The following is a 25,116-nucleotide window of genomic DNA, read 5'->3' on the forward strand; positions in this document are numbered from 1 at the left end:
AGCGAACGTAAAAAATTGTTGCAAACGCGTAGCGCTGGGAAAAGCACATCTTCGCGCCATTTGGCCGATTCGTCAAAAAGGAACTCCGCCAACTGATCCCCCGAAGGGAGGAGGTACAAACGCACAAGGGAGGAACAAACGCACGAAGGAGCCACAAACGCACAAGGGAGCCACAAACGCACAAGGGAGCCACAAACGCACAAGGGAGCCACAAACGCACAAGGGAGCCACAAACGCACAAGGGAGCCACAAACGCACAAGGGAGCCACAAACGCACAAGGGAGCCACAAACGCACAAAGGAGGAACAACGCACCATGGACTATGAGCTGTACCTAGTCTCAAACATCCTGGGTAATTTGCTGCATACATTTGGGGAGAGCGGCGGGGAAGCGCTCTGCCCGCGGTTTAACTTCACAGCTGCGAAGAGGCCAATTTGCGCGAAATCCCCCTCAGTGATTGCATCGGCGCGGCGACTGAGAGGAGGCCCATACGAGTGTACAGCCCATCCGAGAGTGCCGCCCATAAGAGAGTACTACCTCCCGAGTGTACCGCCCACCTGGCCGTTCCACCCCCCTGCAGGCATTTCCATAGCCATTTTGATTTTCATTTTCCACTATTTTTATGCGGAGGAGGGGAAGGAGTCGCCATGAGCAGAGCGCCCCCAAGTGAGCACACCGGGAGCGGCGCAAAGGGGAATAGCCGAATAGTGGCACAATGACACAGTTGCGAGGAAGTGCAGACACGCAGACGCACTCGCTAACACTCGCCGACACTCGCAGACATGCGCAAGTCGCTCCGTTGCGGCGCCCGAACGCGCCCCGGAATGATCTCCATAACTTCCCCAGCTAGCCATTCCAAAGTGGAATTTTTTTTTTTTTTTTATTTATTTATTTTTTTTTTTTTCTGAACAGGTCAGGTAAAAATTTCGAAAAGACATAATGTGAAAGATCGTCCAGTGTGCCCTTAAGCAGCATTTTGATATGCCCCACTTTTCCACGCCAGAGTACCACACCAGAGTAGCACCCCAGAGTAGCACCCCAGAAGAAACAAAATGAAAGACAGCGAATTCGTTGGAGGAAAGCTAAAACTGAAGGATTCGAGAATTAAAAAAGGCAGCCACTCCAAAGGGTCCAAGTACGCAGGTGGACGAGATGGCAAAAAAAAAAAAAAAAAAAAAATCTGGGAAGACAAAACGGACAGGAGCAATTACGATGAAGAAAATGCGACCATGTACGATGACCAAGGGGGGGGCCAGGGGAAGGACTATGAAATGAGTGCAGATGGAAAAACAAGTGTGCGTGAAAGTGAAAGGGAGAGTGGGAAAGACAAAGACGGCACGGGAAAGCCATCCGATGAAACAAAATTGAAGGAAGTGTTGCAACTGAACTTAACCGAGGCGGAAAAGGCCTATCAGCTGGTATTAAAGAAAAGGGAGAAGCAACGAATTGAAAGCATTTTGAAGGAGAGTTACCGCGAGCGACTGCAGAAGTTTAATGACAACTTGGCTTCCCTCAGCGAGCACTTTGACATTCCGAAGGTTGGGCCTGGCTAGGCCCCCCCAGGGGAGAAGCGCACACGCGGAGGTGTCTGCCTACGTGCGCTATTGGAAGGGGGCGTGTAATTTTACCGCAATTGGAAGGGGGCGTGTAATTTTACCGCAATTGGAAGGGGGCGTGTAATTTTACCGCAATTGGAAGGGGGTGTGTAATTTTACCGCAATTGGAAGGGGGCGTGTAATTTTACCGCAATTGGAAGGGGGCGTGTAATTTTACCGCAATTGGAAGGGGGTGTGTAATTTTACCGCAATTGGAAGAAGGCCTCTCCTTATCGGAGCGGAAGTGGGACTTCCCCGCCCCTCCGACATGGCCGTTACATTTACATGGTCCATTTTACAAAAAAAAAAAAATTAAAAAAAAAAAAAAATTAAAAAAAAAAAAAAAAAACATTTTATAGTAACACGATGATGCACTTTTGTAACCCCCCTATAGCAGGGACAACACTTTCCATTTTGAAGATCCTCCGTTTCGAAAATGAAAGGTCTTTCTGGTGGGTGTCTGTGTATAGGGAAGTAAGACGGGGGGGAGAGGATGGACTCCTCTTGCGCCATGGTAGGGGAGGACAGTTCAGCCAAATTTTACTAGCAATTTTAGCGGGGGTGAAGGGTGAGCGAATAAGGCTCTCTACCCACTTGGCCCCTCAGTCAACTTGGGCTCTTCCCTGACGCAGGCAGTTATATGAGGCCCTCCATGCAGCGCTCCAAGTGCCGCCTTCTCCTTTGGCGCCTCGAAAGACTGGGGCTGCTGACCGGGTCGTACGCGGGGAAGTACTTCCAGACGTTTTGTTCTACCTCGCTATGTAGTTCGATGTTATGGGGGGTTACGTGGGCAGCTACGTGATCTGTTTCGTCAGCAGTTTTTCCTGCAGTTTCGCCTGCGGGCCCCCCTTTTCTCTTCACCGGTGCACCTGGTTGCTTCTCCCCCCCATCGGAGGTTCCACTGTGGGCAGCCATACAATTGGTCCTACCAACGCGACTACCACCGCCTATCTTCTCTGAACGCTCCTTCGAATCGCTGCCTCCCCCGGAATGGGAACCACTTTGAGGTCTCCTCACTTGAGACACTTCCCTAAAGAGACGTACAAATTCGGTTACGCTGTCGAGGCGGTTCCTCCTCCATTTTGCTCTTCTCCCCTTCCTCATCACATCGCTTTTGCATAATCGTGCGACTGAGCAGTGGTGGCGCACGCGTCTTCTGCAAGTTAACGAGTTGTCTGTGCTTATATTCCCTCGCATCATCTGCAGGGAGGTTTGAAGAGGGCTGACGGATCTTCCTCCTCTCCACGAGAGGGGAAGGTACTCATACGGATGAGCACCAATTCGTTGCCACGACCGGCACAAGAGTTCGCTTCCCCCTCGGTTAGCTTCATCCAGGTCTGTTACCTTCCGCCCATGAAAGGAGAGAAGTTCTTTCACTTCCTCCAAACAGAGGTGGTTACTCACCAAAGTGAAGTTTTTTTTTTTTTTTTTTTTAATTTTCTTGTGTGTGTTTTCTGCGTCCCTCCGTGCGCACATCTGCCTACGTAGGTTGCTTATTATCGACGCGTAGACTTTGTTCCGTTTGATCCTCTTGATTATGCTAGCGGTGTCTCCTCGTGTGCGTGTGCGTCTGCTCCCGCTGCCACATGTGCTTGGGATAACACATCCGTGCCTGCAATCTGCTTGCGCGCGTCGGTAGGAAAGTTTACTCTTGCCTGTTGGCTGCCTCGCTCCTTCGCTTTCGGAGTGCCGCTCGGGTTGTTCTGATTCTTCGGGGTCTTCTGTGAGGAGGCCGTCGCATTGGGGGAGGTCTCCTTTGGGGGGGCCTCCCAACCGAACGGCTCCCCCTTCCTCCACTTCACTACCCCCGGGCCGCACCCCCCCTTCCTCCTTCTTCACAACCTCCCTTTCGCCCCCCTTCAACTTTTCTCCTCGCGCAAGTTTTTCCTCGTCTCCCTTCACGCTGTGATGCTGCCCCCCTTTAGCATCTCCTGGGGGGTTCCACACTTTTGCCTGCCCCATGTAGAAGGGGCGTCCACCGTTGGGAGCAATATCAGAGTGAATATTGGCACACGCATCCTTCACCTCGTTCGCTTGGTACTGTTTGTTCCTCCCCTTGAAGGACTTCCCTCCCTCCTCTTGGCCACGCTGAGTGCAATTCCGCGCCTCGTTCTTAATAATGGTCCAAATGAGCTCCTTCCAATCGGCGCATACCTTCCCTTTTAGGGTTGACGAATGGGGCACCTCAGGGGTAGCGGCGTGTCTTCCGATGAGGTAACCCTGCGGGGTGATTTTCTCTCTTTGGGGGCGACTCAACAGTTCGGGGATGTGCAGACAGTTCTTTTGGAAGTAGGGTTGGTAGCTAGCGAAGCTGGTGAGTCCTCGACCGGTGCATGCGTAGCGAGTGGAGCCACTTCCCGAGGCGTAACCAGCGGTGCAGCCATAGGAGTAGCTACTAACGTTGCAGAAAGTAATTCCACTCACACCAGTGGTGGTACCTCTGGCTATGCCGCTACTCCCATTGTCGTCTTCATCTCCCTTCTTCACATCCTCCCGGTTGCAATAACTTTCCTGCGTGTCCTCTTCCTCCTCCGCTTCACTTGCGCTGCTGTTGGTGTGTGCATCGTCTTGGCATTCGCCTTCTCCCTTAGGGTGGCGGCCCCCCGTCTGGAAGTGACCCCTTAAAGGAGCTATTCGGTTCTCCAAGGGGGGTGCCGTGGGGGGTAATACTAGATGTTGTCTGGCACTTGAGTCGGCTCGGGGAAACAGAGCCGCATCATTCGCATCATTCGCGTCATTTGCATCATTCGCTTCTTTCGCCTCGCTCGTTTCTCCCATTCCGTTCGCCTCCTTTGCGCCCTCACACCGACTTGGGTCTGCGGGTTGAGGGGAGGTGCAAAAGTTTGCGGCGCGTGAGGTGGGTCGTGCTGGAAGCTGCTGCGTCGTTGAGTTGTGCCTGCCGGGGGGAGAGAAACTCCGCCGCTAACGTTTCCACTACCTATGCCGCTAACTCTGCCACTACCTCCGCCGCTAACACGTAGTGGCGTAATCCGGGTTGACCATGCCTACGTGCGTGCCACCGTATGTCTCTGCCTGCGTGGCCAGCTGCTCCCTCGCCGACGTGCGCTCCACAGGCGAGGCGTCCTCTTCGCAGCTGAGGCGGCTGCTGGGGCTGCTAGGAGAGATGCTGACGCCGCTGCCGACGCTGCAGCCGACCCCTCCCGCGGGGAGAAACTTACGGGTAGGGCTCTCCGCCGTCTCCGCCGTTTCCACCGTCTCCGTCGCCTTCCCCGTCTCCGCCGCTTTCCACGCTTCCCCCGCTTTCCCTGCACGCCGTGCGGCCAGCTCTTCTACAGCTGTGGAGTAGCTCTGGAGGTACAGCCGATGCTCAGCCAAGACGACCCCCCCGGGGATGAAGCTCACAGAATGGTTCTTGTGCGAGCAGCAAATAAAGCAAAAGTCGTAGCCCTTATTTAAATTGTTGCAAGTGCTTCTGTAGTTCCCTTGAGAAACCACACTGCTCATTCTGATGTTAGAGCCAAACTCGAGGGAGATCTTAACAGCGTATTCGAAGACACCCAGAGCGTACATATAATGATACAGCTCACTCACCTTCATAAAACGAACCTTCCCATAGTCCAATCCTTCGCGCAGGAGAAGAGAGGTCGTCTTGGCTGCGTCCTTATAATGCAGTTCGCGGATTTCTTTTAAAATTAGCTTTCGACCGATGTCCCCCAAGGGTCTATTGAAATTGGGAGACCAAATTCTATTAACGTTGTAATATACGTTATCGCATGCGTTTTCGCATCGGCGGGTGGAGTTATTCCTTTTGGGACAATCGAGCGATTCCTTTTGCGTCTGTTGCGTGTCTTCCTCCCCGCCTCGATCCGCTTTCTGGTGAGACCCCTCACTTGGGCACTCCTCCTGCGTCTCCTTTCCGTCGGGGTGAAGGCCACATGGATTGTCACCCGTGCGGTCGTTTTCTTCGCCCAGGTCCGCCTCCTCCTGCGCCTCCCCCTCCTGCCGCGTTTCCCCCTGCCTCTTTTCCTGCCCCCTTAAAAATGCCACATACTCGGTGAAGCGCTTAACATCGTGGTGCATGTCGCAGGCACACCACAGCATATCTCTGCCCTCCCCCACAGTTGTCTTTTGCCCATCCCCCCTGGCAGCGTTATGGCTGTTAAGCAAGTCCACCAGCGAGTAGGCACAGAAGGGGGTCTCCTTAATCCGACGGGCCTCAACCTCCAAATCGAATGAGATCCCTCCTTTCTTTACAATGCCTCCGAAAATTTTATTTTTCCTTTTTACTTTGGACCTTCTGGATCTCTTCTTCGTTCCCTTCCTCTCCATAAGGGGTTCTTCACTGAGGCTAATTTGGCACGTTTGGTTTTGCCAGTTTGGGATTCCACTGTGGGGGGATTCATCGTTCGGGACATTGGCTTCTGCATTCTCCCCAGGAACACCCTTCCTCATTATGGTTTGCCCCTCTCTTCGTGTGCGGTCTTCTTCGGGAGCGTGCCACTTTTCACGAGCAGGGTTAAGCCATCTGGGGAAGCTTCTACCGATGGGGTGGAGGACTCTCATCCTGGCGGGGCTCACTCTCGGGGCGCCCATGCGCAGTTGGAAGGGGTGAATTAGAGGGAGGCGGGGTAACCGATTTGGACGGCAGTGAGTGCTCTGTTTCTTCATGCGGCGCTTTTCCATGCGTGGTGTGCAGACGCGCCGCGTTCCCACGCGCAGCTTAACCAGGCGAGGTCCGCGGATGGGCGGGCGAACGGGGAGCAGTTTCTCGGGGGGCGCTCCGACCCCATGGGGGGAAGCCACTCGCCGATTCATTATGCCACTGTTCACTTGGCCGCTACCCTTCAGCGGCGACTCCTTCGTTGGGGCACCGCCGCCCGGGTAGACACACCGAAGGGGACCCCCCGTCTGGAGAAACCTCATCTGTGGCAACGCCATCTGTGTGCGCTGCTCGGCGGACACCTGCGTGGAGATGCGGTTGGCGCGGGGGAAGCAGTCGTAGTTGGTCCGACTGGGGTTGACGCCTGTGCCGCCTATCCCACCTATGCATGCCGCTCCTCCCGTGCTGCTCTGCATCTTCATGGCCATCAACTGGATCACCCTCTCGCGCAGAGCACCGACGCGGGAACCATCTCGCATGCTGACGTTCCCCCTGGAAAAGCCGCTCCCCGCCAGCATCTCCTCATTTAGCACACTCGTCGTAGTGCTGCTCCTACTGTCCTTCGCATAGTCCCCTGTGGCCACATGCGGGAACCCCTTCGTCCTCGCCACGTTCAGATTGGTGGAGTACTCCCCGCTAAGGAACTCATCATCACTGTTTGGGTACCCCCCGCCGAAAGGCACATAATTGTTTTCTCCCCTAACCGAGTTATGGGTGAATCCATATGACGCCTCATCGGGTCTTCCTTTCAGCACCGCGGCGTTGGCACCATCGTGGTGACTGGCGTAGTGGCTGCTGCGGTGGCTGCATACGTAGCCGCATCCGCATCCGTAGCCGCTTACATAGCTGCCCATCCGGTTGGTGGCCGCTCTAGGGAGGCACAACCCATTCGGCGCCTCTCCCCGCATGGCACACGAATCGTTCTGCCCGTTGATTGCCCTACAGCAGTTAGAACCCATGGGGATACATCCGTTCCCGAGGGAAGCCCCCCCATTTGCCGAGCCGCTGTTCGTAGGGGACATGACTCTCATGCAGTTGCCCCTCCAGGGACTATCCCACTTGGTAGACGCTTCCACAAGCTCATTACATCCATTGAGGGAGTCATTATCTGGCAAGTTCATCAGTGGAGGAATACCCAAATGGTAACTTTCATCTGCAGAGATGTCGTTTCGGATTAGTGGGGGTAGTGCCACTGAGCAGTGACTACTCTCCATTCTCTCCACCGGCAGGTCTCTGCCGTACGCACTACATGTGTTGCTTCGTGAAAGTGGGTCTTGATTTTGCACTTCGGTGGCAGCTCCCGCTGCTAGGGGGCTACCCACAGGGCTGGCAACGTGCAGGCTCCCCCCCACGGATGCCTCACAAGTGTGGGAGCAGGCAGACGGTATGCGATTCACCGCAGTGTAGGCATCTCCAAAAGTATCTGCGGTTGCACTTTGGCGACTGAAATGAGAGACGCTGCTCTTGTAGAATAAATCTCCCTGCTGTAGCAAATGGTTTCCCATTCGGTCCTTTCGATCGGTGGGCACCACATCACATTGGTAACTGCACAGGTGGGTGCTACTCACACCGAGTGGTCCCTCCTCCGATTTGACGTTCCTAAAGGGGTAGTCGCCGTTAATGTTGCTCGTGTCTGCGCCGTTGACGCGACTGCCCTGCTGCGAGTGGGTCGCTGGCCCCGGGGGGGCGATCATCTGGCTGTTTGGCTGTTCGCTCTGCGGGGTGAAGTGGGCGCTGCTCTGGGGGTGGAGGCGCGCACCACCATTCCAGTTGAAAGGGGGAGCGGCGTTATTGTCGCAAGTTAGTGCACCGTTATGGTTGAGCGTTAGAGCACCGTTATGGCCGCACGTTAGCGGACCGCTTTGGCCGCAAGTTAGCGCACCGCTCTGCCCCCCCCGCGTGTGCAGACTCGGGTAAAGCTCGCTGCGACTAACTGGCGAGCTCCCCATGGGTGCCTCCCCTGGTGAATGCTCCCCCTTAGAGACGCTCGCACGCATAGGCATGTTAAAATGGATTCCTCCGTTTGGTGGCTCCGCTTTGATCCCTCCGTTTGATGGCTCCGCTTTGATCCCTCCGTTTGGAAGGCTCCTACTATGTGATAGCTCTGCGAACCTCACTTCGTCGAAGGGTGCCCCGCTCACATCTGCGTTTCGGATCACCTGACTGTGTTCCTCTGCCATGGGTTCTGTTTTTACACGGGCGTTAACACCCTGCATAGTGCTGGCGATGAATCGTTTTAACCCCCAATTGGGAGAGTCCCCTTTGAATGCCTCCCCCGGTAGGCCATCCATCTGTTTCGCCACCGAGTAGGTGTCACCATAAATGGGAAGTCCCCTCGGACACTCACACGGGTAACTAGGCAACACGTCCTCGTTGGTAAAGGGCTGTATCTCTTTGCATTTCACCGTGCAGTAGTCTCCATAAGGTTTGGTCTCTTCTGGGGGACCTCCCTCGGGATGTGACTCTGCATAAACTGGTGTCATGTGGATTAGAAAGTCCAGAGGGACTTCCTCCTCATCATTTGCCAAAGCTACATTAAAAAAGGGACCCCCCCCTCTGCTAACTACATCTGTCTGCTTGCGGATGGTAAATGCCCCTTCACTGGTTACACCACAGGGGGTCGTCCCCTCTCCTGCCACTCCACAGTGAGCAGCGATGAGGTTATCCTCTCCTCCAATTTGACTACACCTAAACGGTTCTAAGTGGTCCATTCGTTCAGCACACCAGTTCGTTGTCTTCTTAGCGACCCCGCTGCCCACACTGGCGTCGCTCACTCGGCCTGAAGACGCATACGGGCTTCTCTCCCCCGTGCCGCCGCTCCCTCCCCTGTTTTCTCCGTAGCAGGCGTAGAGCCCCTCTGTTCCGCTTCGATTCACCGCCTCGTTAGAGTCGTCACTATAACCGCCATGCTCACTGCCACCACCATTTTGCATCCCCCGTGTGTGCAACTCTCCTTTGTAGAAAGGGCCCCCTTCGATGCGAGGTCGATACCCGTCTGAGCAACTCTGGTAGGAGGCACCCCCACTCACTTCGCTGTAACTCATTTGGGCAGCCAGGTGGAACTCCCCGTGGTGGGGGTGGACGCCCTGCTCGCCGCCCGCCTGCTGCGGTGCCGCGAAAATGTTTGAAGAGAACCCGTTTGGAGCGAGCCCGTTTGGAGCGAGCCCGTTTGGAGCGAGCCCGTTTGGAGCGAGCCCGTTTGGAGCGAGCCCGTTTGGAGCGAACTCGTTTGGAGCGAGCCCGTTTGAAGCACCCCCATTTAGTGAGACCCCATTTGGGAAGACCCCCCCCGGGATCTTCACGTTGCGTAAAACGTCGCTTCTTAAAATGTCACTTCTTAAAACGTCACTTCTTAAAACGTCACCGCTTAACACGTCGCCGCTTAACACGTCACCGCTTAACACGTCGCTGCTTAACACTTCGTTCTGCAGAATGTCGCTGCTCAGGAGGGCCCTCTTCAAGATGTGGTCTAGCATGGCGCTGTCTGGCTTTTCCCCTGTTGGGTACTCCCCAGTTGGGTATTCCCCTGTTGGGTACTCCCCTGTTGGGTACTCCCCTGTTGGGTACTCCCCTGTTGGGTACTCTCCACTTGGGTACTCTCCAATTGAGTCACCCCCACTTGAGCGTGCCCCACTTGAGTGTGCCCCACTTGAGGGCGCTTCGTATACATCTTGCCTACCTCCGCTCCGCAAAATGGATGGAAGCACCCCCCCATTAACGCCATTACACCAAAGCAGCTTATCCCTCTTGAGGGAGTCCCCCAGAGAGGGATCTCCAATGGAGGGCTCATTCCGTTTATTATTCCCCATCATGTGAATGTATAGGACTTGGGAGGGGGTCTGTTCTTCCCCCAGATGCAGCACACTCCCATGGTTGCATCTACCTTCCATAGTGATTGCTTCGGAGAAGTGACCCACATTGGTGTCCGCGTCATTGAGGCAATCAAACTGGTTGGTCTCTACGTAAGAGTGTTGCTCATCGAGATAACGATTCGTGTGTGCGTACGGGTTGGAGAGGAACTGCGTCGACTGACATTCTGGCGTGTTTCTCTTTCCATTTAGATGGCGGTGCATGGAGGTGTTCATCGCCTTACCATTTTCGAGCAAGTGATGGTCCCCCTTCACGTGGTGAATGTAACCGTTGGGGGGCACTCCACTTTGGAGACTCATCAGATGTCTCATTTGATTGGCGGTCACCACACCGTTGTTATGAGCACTTGTGCTCTCCTGCTCTCCAGTAACTTCGTAGCTGCTGCTTTGGTTGGACGCTCCACTCGTGATGAACAGTGGATTCACGTGGCTACTCGTTTCCCTTGAGTGGAGGTGGGTAGACATGACCCCCTCCCTCACGGAGGCCACCATTCTCATCGGCTGAGGAGACAAAAAAGGGGAGCCCTTTGGGAAAGCCACCCGCTCACCGGTATGGGCTCAAAGGGAAAGACAAACAGACGGGGGAATTGCAAGTTGCAAAAATGGGGTCACTTCTGCGGCTTCAGTTTGGGTGGTGAGTCGGTGCGGAGTGGAGGCACGTCTGTATGTAGAGTGGTGCTTTTCGTTTCTACCTCTCTCTATCTCTCTCTATTACTCTCTTTTTTTTTTTTTCTTTTTTCCCCCCTCCTGCCATGCGCTTCGCAACAATGACACTTCGCGGTGGCCGATGAATGCAACTGATTTTGCTCCTCTTCCCCGGCAGGACGGCTCAACAAGTGCTCAACTTATTAATCAAAGGGAGAAGCCGAGAGAGTGTGTGGGGATACCCTCCAGTTAATAAATAAATTAAGGTGTAAGCTGCCTGGGGGTGGAGACACTTCCGAGGTTACCTTTGGGATGTGCTGCTAACTCGAGAGGGGTACCCCCGTCCGCGTGGCAGAAGCAGCGCACCCTCGAATGGCACACTTTAAATTCCAATTAATTAGCCGCTACTGGGGCGACGCGAAGAGACTTGCCCCTCCCTCCGGGATAGTCAAACGGGGCACCTCCAACCAACCGCGCGTGCCCTCAGTGGTGAAGTGGGCGGTGAGGCAGTAAATGGGGGGCACGCAGAAAAACGCACAGACGAAGAACAGTCGCTCTTCCGGTTCTTCCTCTTCTTCCTCCCCTTCTAACTCAAAACTGGTTTGCACATCCGAGCAGAGGGGCAAACTAAACGAACGCGACGAAGGATGTGCCCTACTCGGTGGGAAAGGTGCAACTGGAGGGAGCGGGAAAAAGGGGGGCGCGCTAGCTGGTTCTTCCCTCTTGCTCCCCTTGAGAGGGGGAAGAGTCAACTAGAGTGAACGTAGGTACACACGTAGGTGTAGACAGATGCACGGATGTAGCGGTGGAGCAAGGCGTAGCTGGCAGGGGTGTACTTGCACCTGTGTAGTTGCACCTGTGCGGTTGCACCTGCACAAATGCGTGTGGAGTCCTCTCCTCCCGTCGACCCCCTCAGGAGGGAAAAGACAAGCTACGAACGGGACGACGTGCACTCCACAGGGGGAATAAACACCTCGCGATGTTAACTGCTCAGGGAATGCGCTCATCCGTGTGGCACCCTTTGGCAGTGCGTCCACCGAAGGGGCAGTCGTTGAGACAAAGAGGCGATGTCCTTTCGAGGAAGCGAAGCAACCCGCGCAGTGCAGATGATCAATGCGCGAGTACGCAGGTGGATGCATTAAAGGAGGGGGGGAGAAAAAAATGGAAGTTGTGCCGGTGGAGAGAGACAACGGTTTTGCCAAGCGCGTAGATGCACTCGCCCATCGGTCTGCTCATATGTACAGTGCGCGTTGTGGAGGTGTGGAAGTGGATGTATGTGGGGGGGCACTCGAGACAGGTGGTTCACAACTGCGTGCACTTCTCCGGAGAGTCCCTCAACCTGTTGATGCGCCTACGTCTTTTCGCCTTAGCGGCTGAGCAGCACTGGGGCGAAGGCACAAGGTGGAAGAAGAGGAGGAAAAAGAGGAGGAAAAAGAATGCGAGGAAGACGAGGAAGGCGAAGAGGACGAGGAAGGCGAAGAGGACGAGGAAGGCGAAGAGGACGAGGAAGAATCCACAACTCACTTAACAAAACGCACAGAGGGGAAAAAAAAAACACGTGCTTCATATAAACAGGTGGCACCAGGTGGAGGGGCAGAACTAAAGCGCCCATTTGAAGCTCCGACCGCTCTGGTGCAGGCACAAACAACGACGGCCGAAGGGGAGCCACTCCCCAGGAGGCTCTCATCCCTTATGCATGCAACAAGGTGAGAAGCAATCTAAATCTATCACATTCGCTGGTCGCTCCGAGTAGCGGAGTGCCTGCTGGGGTGACCCCACAGGTGGGTAGGTGGGTAGGTGCGATGATTGGGATGGCTAGCTAGGCACCCTGATGCGGTGTAGAAGTGGGTATGCAGAGAGGAGGCTAAGCAAGGGGGTCACTTTTACGCGGGATGACCGCACAAAGGGTGGTTAGAAGCGGGACGACTGCACAATGGGTGGCTACACAATGGACCCCCTGCTCCGGTGTGTTTTTTTTGGGGGGGGGAGACTCAAGCATGCGCCTTCACGAGTGTGCGAATGGCACAGGAGAGCCAAACGGACTTAAAAAGAAAAGCCGTCGGTACAAAAGGGGGGCAGCTGCTTAGAGCGATGCCGAGTGATTCACGTTAGGGGTGATGAACAGAAGGTGAAGAGGGGGGTGCACATCGCTTGCAGTGGGTAAAAACAAGGCGTTTCGGTGGAGGGAGAGGGGAGGCGAGAAGTGTTAAAGCGTAGGACATCAGTGGAGTGGCTCTTTACATGAGCTTCGCGCGTTCGGCGCGTTTTGCACGTTTTGCATAATCCGTGTGGAACACTTTATCATTCGCTTCGCGCTCACTTCGCGCTCGCTTCTCATTCCCTTCTCGTTCGCTTGGGAGAAAGCGCGCGGGTAGACACTCGCTGCGCATTTTTAAATGGTCAAGCGGGTGGGAGACCAAAAAGGGCGAATGGCTGAGTGGGTATGAATCCAAGGGGAGGCTGGAAAAGTGAGTGGGGACACGTGCATGCTAAAAAAAAATCGCGTAGAAATGCCTCCGACGAATGAAAATCAATTAGTCAATGGGGGAACATCCGCGTACACAAGTCTCCTCCTGAATGTACGCACATTTGCATGCATTTTTTTTTTTTTTTTTCGGCCCGTGGAGAAAGAGGCAAATGGGAAGGAAAAGAAAGAGGCAAAATGGGAAGGAAAAGAAAACTGCAAAGTGGGGATGTAGAGAGGAATGCAAAGTGGGGAAGTGGAGAGGAATGCAAAACGGCGATGTAGAGGGGAATGCAAAATGGGGAGAAAAAAAAACGCGTACGTGGAGCTGCAAGACTAGCTCTCGTGCATGTGTAGAGTACCCGCGCGGGGTACGCGAAAATGGGAGAAAAAAAAAAAAAAAAAAAAAAAAAAACAGTATAACGTGAGATGCAGTTAAATGGCTAACCAGAGGGGAAATATTTCTACACATGCATACATCCATCCATACATACGTAGCTACATACCTACATGTGTATTTTTTCTTTTTTTTTTTTTCTTTCAACTCTCCACCGTGTGTACGCCTTTTGGGGGACTCAGCGGAGAGCACTATCGTGTGTACGTGGGCACGTAGAGGGGAAAAATTGGCCCACGAGAGAGGAGCAAAGCTTCGGGGCGCGGCATACTCGCCAAACGAGCAAAAGGAAGAGAGAAAAAAAAAAAAAAAAAGGCGAACGTGATGAAAAAGAATTGCTGGAAAAGTGGGACAACCTGCCCGCGGAACGGCCCGCGGAGCTGCAAGCGTTGAGTAGCGCGCGACGAATGTAGTGTAACAGAAGAAAAACGCGCCAAAGGGAGAAAAGAAAAACACTCAACAGAAGAGACTACACAACGTTTTTCCCATTCCGCACACATTCAAAAGGGTCAGCTGTGCTCGCGAAATACCGCCACTCGTACCATTAAAGGTGTATGCTTAAAAAAAAAATTTCCAATGTTTTTTTTTTTTTTTTTTTTAATTTCCACGCCGAAATGGAATGGCGCTTCACCGATGCGAAAGAAAAAAAATCTGCACCAAGAATTAAGTTGTGCGCTTCTTTTGCGGTTTCGCCTTTTTCTGCTTTGTCACTTCGCCGTTTGGCAGTTTGGCCATTTTATTTTTTTCCTTTTGCTTCCTTTTTTTTCCTTTTTTTCTTTTTTTTTTGTTGGGCTCCTTGTCGATGGATTCATGGGGCCCTTCGTTTGAGCGGCATACAGTGTGCAGCGGTTGGCGGTTCGGTTGGCCCCCCGCTTAACAGTTCAATGACAGCCCCCTCGTCGCTTCCTTATCGTCGCTGCCCAACTCCCACTCCCTTTAGGACCAATCGAGGAGCCCTTTTCCCCGCGCCCGCCCCGTACTGGGCAATTCCGGCAGACTAATGCCACACCACCCCCTTTCGCTTATCGCATGCATGTGTATTTTGGGGGGTGCACCCACCAACCGCTCCTGCCTTGACATGTCCTCGTACGCGCACCCTCAAACCGTCCTTGCTTTCCCAGTTACATATTGCCTCTGGGGACATTCTCCCCCCCATGCGAGCTCGCATATGCTGAGGACCACTCGGCACCAAGCAATTGTTTAACCCTTCTCGACCGGGTGGTTGCACTAGCAAAGTTGTTAACCGTAAGCACGCACATAGGTCGGCAACCCACCAAAGGAAGGAAGAAGAAAGAAAAAAAAAAAAAAAAATCAAACGGGCTAAGCAGTTGCTCAAACGTGGGACAATCCCCCTGTATGATTACGTCTCACTAGATCGATTCCGCTTTTTTTTTTTTTTTTTTTTTTTTTCCCCTCGCGCGAAATGCTTAGCCGGGGGGGAAAGGCACAAATTAATTCCACCCCCACACTCATTGGGAAATCAAGTGGAATGCCATGCACAGATCACCTACACATATGCAAGGAGACCCTCCTTTACCATTCTACGTAAAGTCAAATGGGCATTATTTTCCCGCTGAGGAGGTACTCATGGTGCCGATTCCCCTCACAGTGGGGTGGTGCATTTGCTCACGTGAGCGCACTGCCTGAGTGGCGGGGTGAGCCTATGTCTACGCGGGGCAAGCTCAGCGCGACTTGCACGTGGGGGGTTGCAAAATCGAAACTGTTGGCCCGGCACAGCCGTATGCACAACCGTATGCACAACCGTATGCACATGCGTATGCCCTTCGCATTTGCACGCCTGCCTGTGCGATGCGTGCGCGCCTTTTTGAGCATCTCGGGGAAGGCCAAACTGGGGCACGTCGGTCCGCTCGGCAGATTGGCAGCCCCGTAACTGCCCCGCTCTGTTCTGCCCCAGGTTAGCTGCCCCCCGGTTCTTCATCTAATCTGCACATTGCGCCATTTATTGAAGCACAGGAGGAGGAAGAAAAAAAAAAAAAAAAAAAAACGAGTCGAAAAGGGCCCCGCTCGGCGGGGTCATGCACATCCTACTAACGTACATCATAGTAACGCACATCATGCTAACGCACATCGTAGTGCCTCACATCGTTGGAAGCCCACCCCCCCGGGGTGCTTCCTTCGCTCGTTCGCTCCGTGCTGGTCATATTCGCCGGGGGCCCCCTCGAAGGTGGCAGTAGTGAAGCAGGCAGTAGAGAAGCAGCCAGGAGAGAAGCAGGCAGCGGAACACCTCTCAACAAAATTGAGCAAGTCACTTCCTCCGTTCTGCCCCCCTGGTCGGAGGCAAACCATCGCTGGGGGGGACTACGTTTTGGAGGGGTTGCTTCGAAGAGGACATCACCCAGTTCGTCGTCTTAAAGGAAGTTCCCCTAAGGTGACCCTCCCGTGTACAAACGTTTTTCTTTTTTTTTTATTCCTCCTCGGAGGATTGGCAACATTCAGTTGGTCGGATGAACCGATGGGGGAGGTCTCCAGAGGGGATATCAAATGAGTAAAAAAGGGGGCAACGCAAACGCGTCAACTTTACGTGGCTACACAAAAGGGTGAAACGAAGCCACATGTGTGTGAGGGGCTGCCAACCAAATTGGGTTCTGTAGGAGGGGGTCATTTTACCTGAGCCATTTTCCATACGTGTGTTCCCTACCATGGTGCTCTACACAGTTGAGCGAAAAAAAAGGGAAGAAGCTGGCCTGTTGTTTTTCGGATGGCCAATCGGGCCTCCCCCCAAGCGGCGTGCAAATCCTCCTGCGGTGCTTCAACTTTGTAGGAAAAAAAAAAAAAAAAAAAAAAATCAATTCGAAACGTTGCTCGGCTAAGTGCGATTTTGTGGGACCATCCAGAGGGGACCTACAATGGTAAAAATTATTCACGTGGGGTTCGCCTCGAGTCCGTTTTGTGCATCGCCAAGGGGGGAGAGAACGCACGACAGGTTAGCATAGCGTTGTACTGTATTTTACTTATTTTTTATTTTTTTTCTTTTTTCTTTTTCCCCATCGCGTAACCCCTTTGGGGATGCCTCTTGCACACAGGGGGAACCACAACAGGTGAGCCGCTACAAATGAACCGCCCAGTCGCTACAGGCGAACCGCTCAATCGCTACAGGCGAACCGCTCAATCGCTACAGATGAACCGCTCCAGCGCCGTCGTCCACCTGAAAGAGCTCGGAGCGAGGAACGCCCCCACCCGGTGGGGCTTCAAATCGGGGGGCGCCCGTCTCGAGGGCCTCCTCTTGGGATGGGCAAACGTCCAAGGGAGGAGGTCCGGAGCGACCCTTGGGCATCTCCCTGACAGGAGGAAGAACGTGTTAGACATCTCCACAAGTGAGGAAGTGATCCGCAGGTACAAAAGAGCGAACATAAAGAAAATACTCAAAGGGGGTAGCAAACCGGGTGGCAGTCAAGGGGATGGGGCAAGCGTGGCGGAATGCCATCGGGAGGAGCCGCCCCACTTGATGGGCCCCCTCATTCGGGTTCCCCGCTTGGAAGAAAAAGGAACACTTGGTGGGGAATACAAAAAAGGGACGTACCACCCATCAATCATTCGAAAAAGCACTCCTGATGGAGACACAAGGGGGCTGCACAAAAGGGGGGAAGAAACAGCTGCTCCGGATGAACAGGTGAAAGATGCGGTGGATAAATTATTCGCCTCCAGGGAAAAGAGAAAAAATATGATGAAGAGAATCGTTTTTAAAAACTGCTACGATTATTTGGAGCTTATTCACAAACATGAGGAGGAAAGGGGTAGGGACGATGAAAGGTATTATAATTGCCTGAACGGTGCAGGTAAAAATGGGTATACCTTACCTATGAGTGAAGGGAAAGTGCAAACCGAGGGGGAGAGCCCCTTATATGGTAGCACCCCCCCCATCGATGATGGCCACCTGTTCGAGGTGGAAAACGACGCCAGCAGTGACGCAAACGTGAAGGTTGGCTTGATCCCCCCAGAGGAAAGTCCCAGGATGAACGTTTCTATCTTTTCCGAGGCAGGCAGAAGAGACATCCTGGAGAGTTGCAAAAGGAGAAGGAACATGCAAAGCGAAATGAACAGGAATAGTGACGCGAGGAATCTGTTTAATAGGGATGTCTATTTTTGGCTGAAGCGGAAGGTGCACAGGTCCGTGGGGTGGCAGCTAACCGCTGGGGGGTTGCGCCGCGGCGAGGAGGTCGTCGACGTGACGGAGCTGCCGTGCGTCAGGGGAGAGGCGGACGTAAGTGGCAATAACAAAGTGCGCAGCAGTGTAAGCGGCGAGGAGGACGTAAGTGGCAATACCAACGTGGGGAGAAGTGTTAACGGGGAGGAGGACGGAAGGGTGAGTAGCAGCGTGGGGAGAAGTGTTAACGGGGAGGCGGACGGAAGTGGCAATACCAACGTGCGCAACATGGACCGCCGAACCGACGGGGAGAGCGCCGCGCCAAACGTGCTGGGGCCTGGGCAGGGGAAGGACCCCCCCAGGGGAACGTACCTGCAGAGGCGCGCGGCGCCGCTCCACTTTTTGAGCGGGCTTGGCGAGCAGGGGGCGCACATCCAGCAGAGCGGCCATAATAGCGGTCAGGAGAACGGTCAGAAGAGCGGCCAGGAGAGCGGCCATAATAGCGGTCAGGAGAACGGTCAGAAGAGCGGCCAGGAGAGCCCCCATAATAGCCGCCGTGGGAGCACCCATAATAACCTCCGTGGGAGCAACCCTTCGAGTGAGCAGACTTACCGCGAGGCCTACGCCGGCATCGTGGACAGCAGCGCGAACGTGTTCAAGCAGCTGCGAGAGAACTACGAGCTCTTCAAAGAGAAGGACCTGTCGCCAACCCTCCTGCAGAGCTGCGAGCAGTTCGTCGGTTACTACTATGGGATCGAGAAGGAGCAAAAGGTTAAGGAGTTGAAAAAGTACAAAGAAATGAATTTCTACGAAATGGTAAAGGAGGGAACCTTCACCATTGATGACTACAACGGTCTATTGAAGAGTCAAATTCTTTTTAATAAAGAAGAGGAGGCGTTTCGCAATTTTAATTTGTTCAAACGGCACGACATAAAGGTGAACACAGAGACGTATAACTGCCTGATGTATGCATCTATTGTGAAGAGAAATGCAAAATTAGGTCGGCTGATTTACCTCCAAATGGTGAAGGATGCTGTGGCTCCAAACAAAAATACCTATTGCATTTTGATGAAGGCTCATATTCTTGACAGCGATCTTAGAAGTGCCTTCCACTTATATAGGAAAATGCTAAAGGAAGATGTGGAGGTAGACCTACCCATTTATTCTACTCTCATTGATGGGCTCATTAAACACAAGCACTACGAAAGAGCAGAGTCCTTCTTCAATTACGTAGTGAATTATAGGAATGTCACACCAGATGAGGTACTTTACACCATCATGATTAAGAAGTGCGCCTACAAAGGAGAGGCCGAGAAATGCCTCAATTTCTACCACGCCATGATTAGCAATCATATGAAAGTGACAGATGTAACTCTCATTGAGGTTATTCATTGCCTGTCCAAGAGGAGAGATTACTTCTCCCAAGTTTTTCACTTTTATAACGTATATTTGGCCAACGAAATGCGGGTGAACCACCGGGTGGTGCTTTACCTCATCGTGGCTTGCTCCTCTACGGGGAATGTAAAGCGGCTCAAGGAGGTTTTGAAGAGCGCCAACCGCCACCGCGTCAGGGTCACGGAGGAGATGTGCTGCTACGTCATTCGCACCTTTGCCAACGACTGCCGCCGCGAGGGCGCCACGCTCGCCGAGCGCCACAACAACGTTCGGTGGGCCTGGGCGGTGGTCCACGAGCTGGTGCGGAGAGGGCAAGCGGCAGCGGGGGCAGCGGCGGCGAGTGCCACGAGCGCTGGGGGTGGAGCAGCCAAGTCTGCCAGCGTTAGCACCGCCCATCTTGGGGGAACCCCCCTCCCGGGCGGCACGAAACTTCTCAACAGCATCGTCCAGCTGTACATCCACTGCGACTTCCACGACTACGCCATCAGCATGCTCAAGTACTTCGCCCGCTTCGAGTGCCTCCCGGATGCCCACACCTTCGGACTGCTCTACAGGTTGCTCTTCCACAAAATGAAAGACTACGGGAGGGTCCTTTGTCTCTACGATTACATGGTGAATCAAACGGAGGTCAGGGCAGATGAGAAGACGCTCAACCTCATTCTACGAGCAGCCATCAAAACAAAGTCCTCAAAAAATACCCTCCATATACTGCGGCAGATGTACGCAGCTAATGTGTATCCCACGGCGAAGACCATCAAGGAGCTCTTCCACGTAGGGAGACACATAACCGAAATACAGTTGCTCATTAACAGTCTCATAAAGAAACAGAAGAGAGAAACGTACGAGGAAAATGCAAAGGAGAGTCAACTGATACAGCTGAACGTGGATGAGTATGAATTGAAGCTTTTTCGCGAGGGCAAGACGCTGAAGACCAAATCTCAATTGGACCTGGTGCGGGAGCAGTTCTTTAGGAGGAAGGAGCGCGTTGAGAAGGACAAGCGCATGTCCAAGGGGAAGAAGTCCTCCGACTGGCTGCCCTACGGCCAGTACCTCCAGCGCAAGCGCAGGGGCGGCGACGCCTACGCGCGGCGCGTGGACCGCCCGAGGCCCATCCCCCTCGGTTAGCCAGTTAGCGGTAGCCAGTTAGCGGTAGCCAGTTAGCGGTAGCCAGTTAGCGGTAGCCTGTTAGGAGTTAGCGATTATCCCCTTTGCAGTTGACCTGTTTTCCCCTTTGCAGTTCTCCACAGGTGAGCCACCCCTTATTGCTCACCCCCTGACGAACTTCACCACGAAACGTTTTTCCACTGGGGAAAAGCTCCGTGCTTGGGAGAGTTCACTCGAAATCGCAGCTACGGGGTGACTCCTACGGGGAGCCACTTCGCTCCAAGGTGAGTATGTTTAGACAAATGGGTTCAGTTAGTTAGGGGGGGGGGGGGAAGTGCATCCTGGGCCGGAAGGGGCAACACAGGGGGACCCCCGCGGGGGAAAAAGGTACAAAAAAAAAAAAAAAAAAAAGTAAGATGCCATCACGTTGATGTTAAGAATCAGCGCGTGGATGTGAGCCCCCTTTCTTTTCACACGGCACACTTAACTTGGCACTTCCAACCACCCCGGCTAGCTCGAGCCGAGGTCGCTCATCAAGTTGTTATCGACCAGGTTAATTACGTACGAGCTGGCGATGTTGGCCAGGGCGACGGCCAGGAACAAGCCGATGGCCAGCACGTCGCTGGTGTAGAACAGGATGAAGATTTTTAGGAGGCACAGGACGACGTCCATGTAGAGGAGTTTCCTGCAGGGGGGGGGGGGGGAAACGAGCGGCGTCACGATGGGGGAAACGAGCGGCGGTTACGATGGGGGAAACGAGCGGCGGTTACGATGGAGCCAACCGACTGGGCGAACCAACCGGCGGGGCGGTGTCCCTACCAGACGAAGAACACCAGGGTGAAGCTCACGTGCTCGTAGACGCTGTGCGCGGAGAGGAACTTCTGCAAAAGGGGGGGCGCTAAGGCGGTTAAGTGGTGAGGTGGTGTGGCGATATGGCCGCAATGAACATGGCAGCACACGCTGGCCGCCTCCCACACGCATGCAACCCTCCGCGTGGGACACAGGGTGGCAACGCTTCTCCCCCCACTTACATTTTTAATAACGTTCAAGATGCGGTAGTGGGAGAGGAAGGAGGACATGTCGGCGATGGTCTGGACGTGCGAGGGGCGGAGGGCCTTTTCGCAGTCCTCCCTGGGGCGTTGCATTTTTCGCCCAGTCTGGTCATGAAGGTCACGTCGGTCGGGCTGGTCGCGCTGCTCACACTGCTCACGCTGCTGACACCCATCGAGAGCACCTCTTCGTTTCGTTCTCTTCGTCTTTTCCCTCCCCCTGTTGAGCCGCACCGTGCGAGCCGTCGCCCGCTGGGAGTCGTCCGAATCTGAGCCGCGCAGCATCTTCAACATCTCTTTGTTCCCCTTGAAGGGGGCCCCCTGGTGGAAGGCGAAACTCCAGCTGTTGTAACTGACGTACTTGCTAAAGAAGATCTTCGGCGGGGGTGGGCCCACCATTTGGCTGCGCTCCCTCACGGAGAGCATCCCTCTGAGGAGTCCTGTAGGGGGGGGGCACGCATGCAGGTGAAATGGATGTGCGGCAAACGCGTCGTTGATGTGTGGAAAGCGCGCCGTTGATGTGTGGAAAGCGCGCCGTTGATGTGTGGAAAGCGCGCCGTTGATGTGCGGCAAACGCGCCGCTGGAATGTAGCTGATGTGTCGTTGGTATGTAGCTGCTCCACCGCTTCTACGCCGCTACCACACCGCTCCACTTCTCACTTTTAGCCGCCCTGCGCAAACGCGCGTAGAAGAAGGCGAGGAGCCACCTCCAACGCGATACGGCCCTCCCATACGAGCGAGACAAACTCCTCCTGTGAATGCTCAACAGAGCTCGCATCATCACGATGGCAAATTTTAAGAGGATGCCAAAGTGCACCAAATAATAGGCATATATAAACAGGCAAAGAGAAAACAACTTGCCACTATAGTCATACACATAGAAGAGGAAAAGCAAATCAAAAAATATATTTAATTGATTAACAAAACCAGAAATGATTAGGAAGAGATCATATCGGTGGCTGTCTATTGTGTAGTTATTATTTTCATATTGGATGTACTTCATGAGCTCTCCGTTGATGCTCTCGTTGACATTTTTTAGTTCGTCCAGGTGATAAAGCGCTTCTTCCCCCGCGGGTGGTGGTGGTGCCCCTCCGAAGTGGTTTCCCCGCTGCTGTGGCCGCTGCCGCTGCCACTGCCACTGCTGCCGCCGCTGCTCCTCCTCCACGACGCAGTACTTCTCACTGGTAAACAGCTTCTTCTTTTTTTTTTCCCTCGCTTTGGCTGTCTTGCCCGCTCGCGGGGGGGCCTCGCCCCTTACTAGCTCCCTACTGCCAGGTGCGCTGCTCCCCTGTGTGATGCTCACCGGAGTGCTACTCCCCAGTACGCCGCTTCCCTGCTTTCCGCTGCCCTCCTTGCCGCTCCCCACAAAGCGGGCGTAAATCCTCCTGCGCACCTCCTTCAGGTTGTACCGCTTAACCAACTCATATTTCAAACTGTTGCTAAGAATCAAATCTATGTAAAAGAAAACGAAAATGTAGACGTAAATCACCAGGATGATGGTTTTACTGAGCTCTGTCGTGGGGCTAGTGAGCAGGAGGATGGTGAGGGTAAGGTACACTGCAAAGAAAAGGAACGTGCTGAGCAGGTAGTACACGCAGATTTTTATAAAGTGCTTTTTTCCGATGATGTATGGGGAGGAGCAGTGCTTGATCACGCTGCCGTGTAGGCCCAGCTCGGCGATTTCGGCCTCCGTCAGGATCTGCGAGATTAGGGAGTAGCCGCTCATGGTTCGCAGGGGGGGGAGAAGCCACGCAAAAAAGAAGCCAAGGTGAGAGCAGCCACGGAAGAGCGAGGCGGCACCCACTCGGGGGAACAAAAACAAAAAAAAAAAATCAAAAAAAATCAAAAAAAATAAATCAAAAAAAATCAAAAAAAATAAATCAAAAAATCAAAAAAATAATAATAAAATAATAAAACGACGCAATGGCTAACCGAAAGGGCCGCTCTCGCGAAACCTTCAGTAGAAGTGACACATCCCCCGGTTCGCAAGAACGAACAGTTTTGTTCCTCCTCGCGCTCACCTGGCATGCAAACGGAGGCAAAAAAAAGCAAAACCCCTTGGCTGCTACCACTCAAAGGAGCGACTCGGGAAATTAGCACTTTAACTCACCTTACAATTGGTGCTAAGCAAATAGGCAGACTTGATCCAGGTGGAGCGCACGTGCGAGGGGTACATGTGAGGAGCTACATGTGAGGGGCTACACGTGAGAGCATCGATAGGAGCTTTCCCTCGAGAGGCGGCACTCAGTCTGGGCACTCCCAAGATGCGACTCTCTCTGCTGCCCCTTAACTCGCGTTAATAAAAAAAATAATAAATATAATTGCCACTCCCACCTGGGTGAAGCCTGCGCTGGGCGTATGCCTCGCGTCATGTAGGTTTCTATCCCCCGGCTGTGCATACTGTGGGGGTTAGCGACCCATGCGTGGCTTCACATACGTAGCAGTTGGGAAAATCGCAAAAAAAATAAAAAAAAAAAAAGAAGAAAACCAAATGGGGCACCTCCCCTTTTGTAGCTTTACCAATTGGCTACCCCCACTGTAGAATTGCAAAAAATTTTTTCTTCTTCCGAGGGGGCGGCAACGTGAAGGGGAACCCCCCCCATGAAAGGCACTCAAGGATGAAATTCCAGCCCACTGGAGGAGCTTCCAATTTGATGAGCACCTCGAACGTAGTCGCTTGTCCGACCGTGTGGCCCCACTTGATAGTCGCTTTTCCTTTTTTCCTCCCTAACAGATTAGGCACGTACCGTAAAAGAGCGAAACGCAGCAGAGAGGGGGGGAGGGGCGAACCCGTTCTGATGCGTGCCGGGTAAAGTGTATTGTTACGTTTCGAAGCTGCAAGGGTGGCTATCCCTTTTTTTTTTTTTTTTTTTTACCCCCTATGGGAGAGGAACATAGCAATAGTGCCAATTGCGTAGAGACACACACGCATGGTGGCGCAGCAGGAGGTACTGACCGCGTCAACCCCGGGGATGCACCTGCTTAGGAGTTTACATCTTCCTATATGCACATGTGTAGACCCACACGGAGCATGTTCGTGTGTATGTGTGGTGGGTATCTTTTCCCCTGCAAGAGATTTCGCTCCAGTGCGTTCCTCTGCACATGGTGCGAAACCCATTCTTCTTAGCTGCAGAGGACGTTTCGACTGAGCTGCAAAAGAGTTAATGCCCATGTGTGGGTAACCTGCTAATACGTACGCTTCACAATTGCAACGGGGGGAAACCTATCGGCACATGCCAATTCCGTGGAGGGCGTCCCTTCGGAGGAAGGGGGTCTTTCTTACGGGCGACCAGTTGTCTGCTTAGAAGGTTCCCCGCTTCATACCCATATGTGTTAAACGTACTAGCAGGTGGTGCTGACGTATGAAACGGATCTTTCACTAGTGACGTTTAGGCGATACTCAGTTGAGCTGCTTCGTGCGTGTCCTCCTGCTAATGACTCACCGAGGCTACGCAAACGCCAAGTCGCTTCTGGGGGGGAGACGCAAAACGGGGCGAAGATAGCACAACACGCGCTTCATTGCTCAGAGGAGGACCTCATTTTCTACACATGGTTTCTTTCTCCTTTTTGGGTAGTGCGGCTAGGTAAACGGGGGAAACACCTTGGGGAGGGTCTTTCCCCCCTTGAGCCGATCTCCACACCTTCGTGTGCACCCCCTTTGACATCATCCCATTTGTGGGCAGCGCTTGCCACTTCGACTGACTAGAGCAACTGCCTGCACATGTGTGCTTCCCCTTTTTATTTTACGGCGAGGAGCAGGATAGCACCATTTTGTGCCAAAGGGGGAAAAAAAAAAAAAAAAAAAAAAAAAAAACCTGTGTGCATATTGCAAAAATCTGCACAACTGGGGGGCAATCCCTCAATGAGTATTCTCC

At 53.5% G+C, this 25,116-nt stretch overlaps 5 protein-coding genes across 5 annotated transcripts, besides 29 other annotated features; 2 read left to right on the forward strand and 3 right to left on the reverse strand.

Moving 5' to 3' along the window:
* Positions 1-3: 3 nt before the first annotated feature.
* On the forward strand, positions 4-1,553 carry PVX_100610 (hypothetical protein, conserved; the record flags this gene model as incomplete). Its single annotated transcript, XM_001613818.1, has 3 exons — positions 4-352; positions 581-666; positions 913-1,553. Exon 3 carries the CDS (start codon positions 1,053-1,055, stop codon positions 1,551-1,553), a length of 501 nt encoding a protein of 166 aa, XP_001613868.1. The 5' UTR covers positions 4-352; positions 581-666; positions 913-1,052.
* Positions 136-186: a microsatellite.
* Positions 868-905: a microsatellite.
* Positions 1,159-1,180: a microsatellite.
* A 342-nt stretch (positions 1,554-1,895) lies between the features above and the next one.
* Positions 1,896-1,945: a microsatellite.
* A 1,065-nt stretch (positions 1,946-3,010) lies between these two features.
* Positions 3,011-3,030: a microsatellite.
* Positions 3,031-3,130: 100 nt separating this feature from the next.
* On the reverse strand, positions 3,131-6,008 carry PVX_100615 (hypothetical protein; the record flags this gene model as incomplete). Its single annotated transcript, XM_001613819.1, has 3 exons — positions 3,131-3,168; positions 3,245-4,411; positions 4,775-6,008. The coding sequence occupies 3 exons, from the start codon at positions 6,006-6,008 to the stop codon at positions 3,131-3,133; spliced, it is 2,439 nt and encodes an 812-aa protein (XP_001613869.1).
* Positions 3,225-3,249: a microsatellite.
* Positions 4,061-4,088: a microsatellite.
* Positions 4,110-4,130: a microsatellite.
* A 558-nt stretch (positions 6,009-6,566) lies between the features above and the next one.
* Positions 6,567-6,591: a microsatellite.
* A 1,544-nt stretch (positions 6,592-8,135) lies between these two features.
* Positions 8,136-8,156: a microsatellite.
* A 1,292-nt stretch (positions 8,157-9,448) lies between these two features.
* Positions 9,449-9,527: a microsatellite.
* A 158-nt stretch (positions 9,528-9,685) lies between these two features.
* Positions 9,686-10,577, reverse strand: PVX_100620 (hypothetical protein; the record flags this gene model as incomplete). The annotated part of the gene is given in 2 exon segments (XM_001613820.1): positions 9,686-9,849; positions 9,866-10,577. 2 exon segments carry the CDS (start codon positions 10,575-10,577, stop codon positions 9,686-9,688), a joined length of 876 nt encoding a protein of 291 aa, XP_001613870.1.
* A 3,006-nt stretch (positions 10,578-13,583) lies between these two features.
* Positions 13,584-13,610: a microsatellite.
* Positions 13,611-13,663: 53 nt separating this feature from the next.
* Positions 13,664-13,707: a microsatellite.
* A 461-nt stretch (positions 13,708-14,168) lies between these two features.
* Positions 14,169-14,188: a microsatellite.
* Positions 14,189-14,333: 145 nt separating this feature from the next.
* Positions 14,334-14,354: a microsatellite.
* A 519-nt stretch (positions 14,355-14,873) lies between these two features.
* Positions 14,874-14,900: a microsatellite.
* Positions 14,901-14,974: 74 nt separating this feature from the next.
* Positions 14,975-14,999: a microsatellite.
* A 571-nt stretch (positions 15,000-15,570) lies between these two features.
* Positions 15,571-15,594: a microsatellite.
* Positions 15,595-15,643: 49 nt separating this feature from the next.
* Positions 15,644-15,666: a microsatellite.
* A 706-nt stretch (positions 15,667-16,372) lies between these two features.
* Positions 16,373-16,395: a microsatellite.
* A 199-nt stretch (positions 16,396-16,594) lies between these two features.
* Positions 16,595-20,213, forward strand: PVX_100625 (hypothetical protein, conserved; the record flags this gene model as incomplete). Its single annotated transcript, XM_001613821.1, has 1 exon — positions 16,595-20,213. Exon 1 carries the CDS (start codon positions 16,662-16,664, stop codon positions 20,211-20,213), a length of 3,552 nt encoding a protein of 1,183 aa, XP_001613871.1. The 5' UTR covers positions 16,595-16,661.
* Positions 16,761-16,784: a microsatellite.
* Positions 17,540-17,559: a microsatellite.
* A 371-nt stretch (positions 20,214-20,584) lies between the features above and the next one.
* Positions 20,585-20,604: a microsatellite.
* Positions 20,605-20,702: 98 nt separating this feature from the next.
* PVX_100630 (hypothetical protein, conserved) lies at positions 20,703-22,967 on the reverse strand (the record flags this gene model as incomplete). Its single annotated transcript, XM_001613822.1, has 4 exons — positions 20,703-20,877; positions 21,012-21,073; positions 21,224-21,681; positions 22,106-22,967. The coding sequence occupies 4 exons, from the start codon at positions 22,965-22,967 to the stop codon at positions 20,703-20,705; spliced, it is 1,557 nt and encodes a 518-aa protein (XP_001613872.1).
* Positions 20,788-20,809: a microsatellite.
* Positions 22,348-22,396: a microsatellite.
* Positions 22,968-23,637: 670 nt separating the features above from the next.
* Positions 23,638-23,770: a microsatellite.
* Positions 23,700-23,729: a microsatellite.
* Positions 23,771-24,096: 326 nt separating the features above from the next.
* Positions 24,097-24,116: a microsatellite.
* A 912-nt stretch (positions 24,117-25,028) lies between these two features.
* Positions 25,029-25,056: a microsatellite.
* The last annotated feature ends 60 nt before the right edge of the window (positions 25,057-25,116 follow it).

This window comes from Plasmodium vivax, chromosome 14, assembly GCF_000002415.2.
Source record: "Plasmodium vivax chromosome 14, whole genome shotgun sequence".
NCBI classification, from domain to species: domain Eukaryota; phylum Apicomplexa; class Aconoidasida; order Haemosporida; family Plasmodiidae; genus Plasmodium; species Plasmodium vivax.